At 39.8% G+C, this 10,196-nt stretch overlaps 1 protein-coding gene across 4 annotated transcripts; it reads right to left on the bottom strand.

Moving 5' to 3' along the window:
- Window positions 1–1,186: 1,186 nt before the first annotated feature.
- ewsr1b (EWS RNA-binding protein 1b) lies at window positions 1,187–9,253 on the bottom strand. 4 transcript variants are annotated; one of them, XM_084024871.1, is made up of 15 exons: window positions 9,186–9,253; window positions 8,659–8,698; window positions 8,456–8,507; window positions 8,024–8,168; window positions 7,502–7,697; window positions 7,144–7,403; window positions 6,879–7,038; window positions 3,734–3,771; window positions 3,131–3,157; window positions 2,925–3,040; window positions 2,692–2,821; window positions 2,463–2,573; window positions 2,158–2,284; window positions 1,710–2,066; window positions 1,187–1,546 (listed from the first exon to the last, which is right to left on the bottom strand). In XM_084024871.1, exons 1-15 carry the CDS (start codon window positions 9,199–9,201, stop codon window positions 1,510–1,512), a joined length of 1,812 nt encoding a protein of 603 aa, XP_083880997.1. In that variant the 5' UTR covers window positions 9,202–9,253; the 3' UTR covers window positions 1,187–1,509. The 4 variants fall into 4 exon arrangements, with proteins under 4 accessions (XP_083880997.1, XP_083880998.1, XP_083880999.1 ...); XM_084024872.1 differs by having other exon boundaries at window positions 3,734–3,768; XM_084024873.1 differs by having other exon boundaries at window positions 8,659–8,695; window positions 9,186–9,216.
- Window positions 9,254–10,196: the final 943 nt, after the last annotated feature.

Below are 10,196 nucleotides of genomic sequence, written 5' to 3'. Positions count from 1 at the left end.
TACTATAGTTACTCCTTTTTTCCCCACTTGAAGCCAACATCTATGAGTATTTAGTAGTGTTGTTGATGGATTCAGGTCGTAATCTCGACATTTAAGGGCAAAGTATTCAAATTCTACATATTCCTATATGAACGTGCATAGAGACTGCCCTCTATTGGTGGGAACCCGGCTATTACAATCGACTTATGCTATTGGGCGTATCTGGAGCCATGTAGAAGGGACAAGTGTTGTGTATTAGCTTTGGCTATCAACACTATGATGCATCAGGTGACTGTTCTAGATATCCATGTTTTTGTATCTGTCCCTACTCAAATAAACCTTAAATAAATAATAGGTGACATGTATGGAGCTGGCTTTCGTCACCAACAAACAACTTAATGCTTCAACAGAGAAAAGGCCTGATATTAAGGGGATGGTTTACATCTGATTAGTAACAGCACATAATTCGATTTGACTGGGAATCGATACAATAAATTACAATAATGAGACCAAAGCTTGAATGCAATTTAAAAAAAAATAATTCGTTTTCTGGTGAGGAGTTCCTATCAGCATTAATGTCATTTTATTGTTCATGATAGTATTGATGGGTATAGCAGTAGTCATGTAGTGATGGAAGGCAGCAAATAAGTTACTGCCTTTTTTTTTTTTTTTTTTTTTTTAAAGACAGTTACTGAAGTCAAAACAAATTAAACAAATCCATTAATAAGAAAAGGTTTGAAGCACTTAATGCTACCGTTGAACAGGACAGTCATTGATCCGAAACACCAGGAACCAGCTCAGTCAGTGCAGTTTCAGTTCAAGCTGCTCCCGTTATTGGTAGCAAAAGTAAGAGCAGCCACCATTTAGATCAGCAGATAAAAAAAATACATAAATGGTAGACAGCCAATGGACTAAAAAAAATAATACCAAAAGTGCTTTTCAGGATATTGTGATAGGAATACAGAAACAAGTAATTCAACATACGTAGGTCTCAGATCTTGTGCGTGGCTTTTGTTGAGGCTAAAGCCAATATGTGCTTAGGCCTCCAGGGAGAGATGTTTTAATTCTTCTGAGAAGTTACCACAGTATAATCTCTCAGGATCCTAAAACAATAGGATTTATGAAACGACAACTGCATAAACAAATCTGTGGCAGTAAATTGTTGTTCATTTAGTAAAGTTGAGTAAAGACCACAATTTTGAAAACATCAAATCAGTAAAATTTTATTTCCCAAATTTGTCATCATACAATTGCCAGTTATGGGAAAGGGTAAGCAATTATGTGAACGTATGAAAAAAGAAAAAACATCTTACAACACTGTCATATCTAAATCAGCATATTTAAAAAAACAAAAACATGCACAATACAAGATGTGGCATAAACATCGGTAAACTAAAAAAATAGAAACAGGAGTTGAATGAAACTGCACAGGATGTTTGAAGGCAGCTCTACCATTGACATATGGAATCATAAATTAAAAATTCTCGTTTTAAAACTCAAATTCCACAAGAGGAACTGTCAAGATGTTCTTTAGTAGGGTCGCTCTCTGCGCTCCTGGCGATGGTCCCTTTAAAAAAATAAAAATAAATAAAAAACAGCACAGGAAAGTAGTAAGTGGCAGATATTTGCTGTGTCTGGTTTTCACACCAATATTCTGGTCACAGGTTTGCATGAATTTAACTTCTTAATAGTTGAAATTATGGTCCACAGTCTTGGAACTACTATCCTACCTCATATCCATCTTGCCACCTGGTGGGCCCATTCCTCTTCCACCTCTGCCACCCATACGGTCCATGGGTGGTCCTCCACGCCCGGCCCCACGGAAACCTCCCCTGTCCATTCCACCTCGTCCTCTGAATCCACCACGGTCACCTCCCCAACCGCCACGGAAACCTCCAGGGCCACCTGGGCCTCCAGCTCCCGCTGGCCCACCACGGTCCATACCTCTCCCTCCACGCATTCCCATTCCACCCCTGCCTCTGTCACCTCCAGGGGGGAAAGGAGGGCCACCACCTAACCCTTCTGGTTTGGGGGCTTTGCACTGGTTACACTCCATCCTCCAGGCAAAGTTCTGGTTGCCACAACCCCTGTGGACACAGACCATTAAATCAATTAAAAATGTATCTTTGATACAAAAAAGGCAAATAAGACAATATTGTACTATAAAGTAATGCATACGGGTTAGGACACTCCCAGTCCCCAGCTCTCTGCTGCATGTTGCCTCCTGTGGGTCCACCTCTGCCCATACCACGAGGACCACCACGTGGGACGAACCCACCACGTTCTCCTCCACGACCCATCATGCCTGATATAAAAAATAAAAAATCAATCATGACCATATTGATTATTTTCATAATTTCTGTAAGTTTGTCACATGAAGCAACTTTCGCAGAGAAAAGAAATCGGCAATTTATGAAGATCAAAGTCAGATCACATAAGCACTCAACAGGGAATAGTGTGAATATGCCCTAAAATATATTTACCTCCACGACCCATCATGCCATCCCGCATGGGCATTCCACCCCGCATTCCACCCATCATGGGCTTGCGGCGTGCCATGGACACTTTAAGCCTTCGGCCTTGGAACTCCTTTCCTAAAAATTGAGATTTAAAAAAAAAAAAGTTAGTTGACGGAATTGTATCGTGCTTTTAGATTCATGTATTCATTCGTGGTTCTGTTCAGGTGTGATGTCCACAGTCAATAAAACATACCATCAAAATGCTCCACAGCTGCTTTGGCACAGACTGGCTCCTCATAGGACAGGGTAGCATCTCCCTTGGGCTTTCCGGAGTCCTTGTCTGTGTAGATGTTAATGGCAGGCTGCCCTAGTCTGCGGTTAATCTTCACAGAGAAAAGACAATTCATTTAGTGCCTACATTAGTTTTGCTTACACCAATACTTGGCGTGACAAGCCATAACATTTAATGTTTAGAGTTGTTCTTACCCTGATTGGGCCAACATGTTTAAAGAATTCAGCCATTTCCTCCAGGTTCGCCTTCTCGGTCAATCCCGTGATGTAGATCGTGCTGTTTTCAGAGTCATCCTGCTCTTCGGGGCGTCCTTCAACAAATCCAGAAAAAATGTTTACCACTTTGAGATCAAAATTTCAGTATAAGGGAGTAATACGGGGTCCAGTGTTGCTCTACTCACCTATTTCACGCTCTTCGCTGTTCGGTCCTGTAGTCCATCAGTCGAGGGGGGAGAAACAGATTGAGAAAAGTCAGATTGCGCAACTGAAGTTCAGTGTACAACACCTGAGGAGCACTACACAAAATAACCCAGACACTCCCTTATAAACGCTGCCAGTCATATTGGGAAGTTGAAAATGGCCCCGTATGGTACACCACAATTCCCACAAGTGATATATTGAATAGAAAATAGAACACCTCAGACCCTTTGGCAAATAATTGTGTGTCGTTTGAAAAGCCTCTAAGACCAGTAAGAAATCCTCAAAAAACCCAGGAATTCGACTCGTGAGATTTGTTAAAAAGCAGTAACACACATTTGAGTGGAATTTTTCATTAACCTGTCAAAAACTCATTTTCAAACCATAAGCAGCGACTGAATTATACCAAGTACCCCAGAGAAAATGGTCTCAGGAATTGGGGGGGAAAAAAATCCACTATTTTCAGATGTGTTCATGTAAATAAATTTTGTATACCACAATGTAAGACACACCAATACTCAAAGCATATTTGCTCAAAAAGTTTAAGGCTTTGAAAGGACTAACCAGTGTAATTCTCGTTAACTTACCACCAGGCTTACTGAAGCCACCTCTGTCTCCAGCGCTGCTATGGGGGAATAAATGGAGATATGAAGGCGACTTCCCTTTTACAGCCACTTCCATGGCTCGAGCAAAGTGGCTTGATTGAGGGAGTAATCAAAACATTCTAACTAGCCCAACAGCAACTCAAAAACTCCCCAAAAATGATTAATACACAATTGATTCGAGAGTATTAACTATGTCCCATTCCTTAGCTAGCTGAGTACAATTTCAGTGACAGTTTTCAGTAGTGGATACATTTGTGCAAAAATTATTAAATCACTAACATATTTTCATTACCTCTGAAAATGTGAAAAAATCCTAACATTTGTACATACGTAGAATTATTTCAGATGCACTGATAGCATATTTGTTCCCAGAAACAAGTTAACACCCAATAACATTAAAAAATAAAAATAAAAGTTTACAGGCGACTCAGATATGTACAAGTGTAAAACAGACAATGCATCTGAAATTTTACAAGATGGTGATCACATTCACCAGCTAATAAAACAAAACAAAAAAATAAATATACAATAGTTCAATATAAAATAAAAACACCAAAAATATATATATTTTTTAACAGTTATTACCAGTTATGTTAAATCAAAAACAAAGATGTTCAGGTCAATTATTATACCCATCATGCTTATAAAAAAAACACCATCCTCAGTTCTTGAAAAAAGGCAGACCCCGAATCTTTGTTTTAGCTCCCTCCTGCTGCTTAAGTTGGCGACTCTGCACCGAGTACAGATACTTTTTAGAGAAAAGATGGATTTAAATGGCTCTCACTGTTACCTGTACGGTATAAATGTGACAAAGCATGTTAAAAAGGTGCTCAAAAGAATGTGATCAAACATTTGTAATCCAAACCACAAAACATTTTCAAACATTTCAAAATGACATGATGTGCCCACTCCCCCCAAACATAGAACTATACCTGTGCGAAGCTAAAATTACACTTAAAGACTTAAGAAATGTCTATGCCAACATAATTTATAATGTATTCAGGTTTGAATTCTTCCATCAAATTTGTAAGTGCATTCTTATTATTTTACTACTTTGTTAATGCAGAGTGTGCCGTATAAAAATGAACGCCTATAATCTGTTTGTGTGCGTGTGTATTAGTTGCACCAAAACCAGAAGAAGTCATGCAGAACTCTTATTTTTTAAAAAGGGGATAAGACTGGTGTACCAAACCAAGTATATACAAAGTTCTTCTGCCATTCCTGATCCAAACCTCATCGTTCATGATTTGGGGAAAAAAAGACTTTCCCAAAACCAAATCCTTCAAATGAAAACCTGTCATGCCAAAGGTTTTTTGTGGCGCGCATCTGCAGTATTTGGAAAACCGAATATTCAGGAATTCAGGAATAAAAAGGTTTTTCAGCTTTTAGTTTTGCAGCAGCAGTGTTAAACCAATCTCAACCAAAGAAAATGTACAGTACAACCCCTGTTCACCTCAACATTCCTTACCTCTCAAGGTAAAACATTTAATTATTTCACTTAAGCAGATTTGGGGTTGGGTCAAACCATTTTAGGCTACAGAGAAAAGTGTCTAATAAGGACTATGTTCAAATGTCCAATCTGCGTTAAGAGCAAATATGATTGGCATGTCAATGAGGGTACCAGAGGTTCTGTGTCTAGGACCAGCTCAATTGAGTTCTAATTCCACTATCAGGAGGAACACACCTACAAAAAAATACATAAATACACCTGGATGGAACTTGTTAAAAGGCTGAGATAAGACTGGATCACACTCCACCAAAACCCATCGACTGAATGTATCTGCACTAAAAAAATCCCATGTCTGTATACACAGCTATAACAAGTTCTTTGTTTTCCTGTGTCCTGTGACTTTTTTCCTCCAACTTTTTTCAGAGGAGGTTTGATACCACAAACTCTACCAGTGCACGTCTGGCAAATTATTTAAACGTGAAAAGCGGGATTTGCATCAAATTTGCTCCCAACGTTTGACCTTAATGCAAGCTTCAATTTTTCACTGATACCATTTTCTGTCTTGGATGGATATTATGACAACAACAAAAACATTTTTAGAACTATAGATGGTATGAAGTGAGAAATTCTACGAGAACATTTATTCAAACTTAAAATAAATAAAAAAAATGAACTGCTTTGTTTAATCATTAGTTGCAGCTGGTGCAATTCATCAATGATGTTTTTACTATAAGGCTTATTTGAGTCGGCTCTGTGTGGTGCAGGCTCATTTTTTTGTATTACTTTGTTAGGCCAGTCAAGTGAGGACAAACACGTATTGCCAGTGACCGCCTTGCAGAAACCCAACCATAAACTGAGGGCAAACCTTATCAAGAGGAAATATATTGACCAAAAATATTGCATTTGAAATATAACAGAATGTATCGCATGTGTTCATTTATAAAAGGGTATATTGGTTATTTTAGTTAAGGGCCTCAACATCACATTAATTGGGAGAAAGAAATCTGCATGATTTATGCAACTGCCACGTGCATTCTTCTTGCAGCATCTGTAAGTGTCACTCTACAAGGAATTATGCACCATAGTGGGAAACTGGTTTCAAGGGTGCTACTGAAAACGAGTCTTTGAACCTACCTTAAGGAAACCCATTATAATTTGGTACTGTGTAGATAAGATATTTTTGCAAAACGATTTTAACACATTCCCTGACCAATCATGAAATGTGCAACATCTCAGTTATCTTGAAGCATTTTGATATCGCTGATACTCTAGGATTTAAGTTGCCCACAACCTAAATGTTTCTGCACAGGTTTCAACTGTCAACTCAGATAAAAAAATAAGGGAACAAACCTTTTTCTTACCTTGGGCAAAATTAGAGGCAGGGCTGAGAGAAATTGGATGAGAACAGCCAGAATGCTGCCCAAGTTGACATGGACTACACCCTCCATCACAGGCCTCAGGGAAATTCATGATTTATCAGCACCGACTTATAAACTAAATCATAAAATAAATCATGACTCTTATATTTGTAAATAAAGCTGCGTAAATATCTGGGATGTTACTTTTAGACTACTCCAACTGTTTCTGATGGGCCTCGTCTCAGCCCTGCCCCAAGCGACCACAGGACCTGTAGAGTTAAAATACATGTGAGGATAAGTGCAAAGGAAAGACACTTACCCCATACCACGACCCATGCCTCCTCGACCACGATGCATCATTCCACCTCGATCAAAACCATCCCTGCCAGGGCCCCTGCTTTCCGCTGACCCTGCGTACCTTGAAGACTCAGAGCCAGAGTAACCAGAACCTCCACCCTGGCCCTCCTGTCTATAATTACCTAGAAAACAGGAGAAGAAACACATTTAAGTATGTTTACATGGACATTAGCCTGAACTGTATCATTGAAGATCAGAAAACAGTAGGCCGGGTTTAGGAAGCTTACTGTAATGGTTGGACTGGTTGTAACTAGGAGGTCCACCTTGCTGGCTGTACTGGCTGGCTGGAGGCTGACCATAGGAACCAGATGCCTGAGGAGGGTAAGCAGGAGGAGCCTGTTGCTGCTGCTGGGTCTGCTGCTGGTACCCCTGCTGCTGACCATAGCTTGCCTGCTGGGCCTGGTAGCCAGACTGTTGCTGGCCATATGCTGCTGGCTGGGAGTAGCTACTTTGGTTGTAACTGGCTGGCTGGCTGCTAGCATTGTAACTGATGGAGAAAAGCAAAGATATAGCATTGAATGGAATGATGAGCATGTCCTTGTGGAACTTCACTTGTTATTTGGTTTCTAGCAGAGTAGCACATACCTCTGTGGTGCAGTGGGAGCAGCCTGCTGGCCATAACCAGGGTAAGCAGACTGGGCAGTATACCCTGGCTGAGAGCCATAAGACTGAGATGCAGCTGGAGCAGCAGCAGCTGGAGTACTTTCATAACCACTGGCTCCATAACCCTGGGTTGACTGGGAGTAGGTGTGAGTGGTAGATTGGGCAGCAGGGTAGCCAGCTGTTGGGAAAAAAACATTTTTAATCTTTAAAATGCTTTTGTGTGTGTGACAATCATGAAAATAAAATTTCAATTCCACTTGAGGGTAGTCTTTGTAAAAAAATAAAATAATAAGTCACTCTAGGTGGCAGATAATCTATTGAATTTCATGTAATCCCCAATGAAAGGTTTGAATTTGAAGGCATTACCAACATACACCAATGTACAATTGCCGTACCAATCGTTTGTGACTGTTTGAAATCTGATCAAATGAACCCTATCCACTGCATGTAGTTTCCAGAAGAACCATATAAAATTAGTCAAACGCTCCTGTTTTAATAACTGACCTGATGCCGGCTGGGCATATGAAGACCCATACTGTTGCTGCTGCTGAGTGTAGCCTCCAGCGGCGGCAGGAGTTGTCTGGGTGTAGGTGCCATCAGCAGCAGCCGGTTGGGCATATGATCCATAACTCTGTTGACCATAGCTTTGCTGTAAAAGAAAAATGCATGCTTTAGCTACTATGGATGAAAACCATCAACTGCACATTGAGGCAGAGTAATATTTAATGTCTTCCTCGCTCTAGTTTATCCTCTTGTTAAAAACAGCACTGTGTGTTGTGGTTTAATGTGTGTATTTAAATCAACAGTTGTTTTATGTTAAATGTAAATTATCACAATAAATCACTAAGACGATAAAAAGGAAGAAAAGGGTACATCACAACAGTACGGGTAACTTTAGCTACAGTTCAAAAGTAGTTTGACCGTGTTTAACCTCACCTGTGCAGACTGCCCATAGGTTTGTGAGGGCTGGGCAGCATAAGAAGCATACCTGTACAAACACAAAGAAGTTTTAGCATCAGAACGTGTAACGATATTGTTTTCTTTAAACCTTCTCCCGACAGTGAAGCTAAGGAGTGGCCGTAGATACGGTTCTCACAAATACATAAAAACATTTACATTTAGTACATTATTACTCTTACCCCTGTTGAGCAGTGGTCTGGTTGTAGGAGCTGTAATCTGCTGAAGAAGAGATGAGTGTCGGTTAGCTAACATCAACGAGTGGGCCTTCGAACCAACGTTATTTGCGCGCGAGCAGCCATGCTAATGCTAACAGCACGCCACAGCGACCCGTTGTTAGGTCGCCATTCAACTACGCCGATGTAGGTTAAGCCATTAATTCAAAAGGACGACGCTTCAAAACTCACTGGGGCTTGTAAAAAATACCAGCACGTGCATTTAAAACATTTGTTGGTAAAACTGGCGTCCATTATCAACCTCTGTTTGAGGCAATGGGAAATTCATCCGGTCGAAAATACAGCAGCGGCTCGATGAGCAAACATTACGAACGTTAGGCCTTGTGCCAAACGGTATTTGAAATCATATAAACCGAAAATCTGGGTTGTGCCGGTACAATATCCTTCTAAATAAACCCAATCACTTCTCTGCTTGAGTTAAATAACACAAATGCATCACAATATGTGGAAATATGCTATAATTCTCCACTCACCCGGAGCCGACGCCATTTTAGTGTGCCTGTAGAAGACGACTGGACAACGCTGGCTGCTGGAGAGAGGTACTTCTCTTCGCAGGAAACACGGAAAATATCGCGAGATAGACTAGCCCTTGCGTGAACAACGTCAGAGCCCCCGAATGATCACGTGCTCACATGATCATTGCTCCCTGTATGTTTTAATGGCATTGAAACATTTTTGATTCAAAAGCAGACAACCATCTTACGATACTATACTACTATCGTCATCTATGCAAAGTATAAATGTTGGTACTGAAGGTCAAGCTTATAAATAATGCTTTGTAAAATATTCAGCCAGAGGTTCCCTACATCTTAGCTTGCAATCCCTTACAAAATAATCTTGTTTGAAATATCTATTTTTAGGCATTTTCCCATTACACTCCTCAGGTGGTTTCATTGAAATAACTGGTTGAGATCTAAAGAAATGAAATTATATACAAACATTATGTTTGTTTAAAAGAAAATAATTAATTTTTACATTTTCAAAAACGAATAGAAATATTTGTAGCCAGTCTTTGTGTTACATATTTTCTTCCTCATCAGTCATCTTAAAACAATAGTTTGTATCCAAAGCCTTACATTTTATCTCATTATATAAGATATATCTTATATACCTCTTAAGTACCAAGAGCCTATCGAGCCATTTTCAAATTACTTGTTTTGTCCGACCAACAGTCCTACACCCAAAGTTATCCAATTTACACATAAAACCTGCAAATGTTCACATTTGAGAAGCTGGATCCACAGAATTTGTGACACTTTCTATAATTTACTTAAACGCCGAATCAGACCTTTTGACAAAGTATTTTCTGTCCTTTGAAATGTCCGTGTTTCAACACTTGTCATATGATTCAGAAGACAAGCCCAAATGCTTATTGTGGATGGGTGTTTTTTTTTTAAATGCTATTAGTAGTGTATCCAATAGGTGGCGACAATGCGCCCGACTCTAGTTGGCCAAGTAACTGCCGGTAAACACGAAGAAGAACA

Source organism: Eutrigla gurnardus (genome assembly GCF_963514095.1).
Source record: "Eutrigla gurnardus genome assembly, chromosome: 13".
Lineage (NCBI taxonomy): Eukaryota > Metazoa > Chordata > Actinopteri > Perciformes > Triglidae > Eutrigla > Eutrigla gurnardus.
Note: the sequence above shows the minus strand (reverse complement) of the source record. Positions and strands in the feature narration are given on the sequence as shown.

Excerpts from the sequence above, each read along its gene's own strand:
- ewsr1b (XM_084024871.1), bottom strand. Across the intron at positions 7,404-7,501 it reads GCTCCCACTGCACCACAGAG|TTACAATGCTAGCAGCCAGC; the intron begins GTATGTGCTACT and ends TTTCTCCATCAG. Across the intron at positions 3,041-3,130 it reads CAGCGAAGAGCGTGAAATAG|GACGCCCCGAAGAGCAGGAT; the intron begins GTGAGTAGAGCA and ends GATTTGTTGAAG.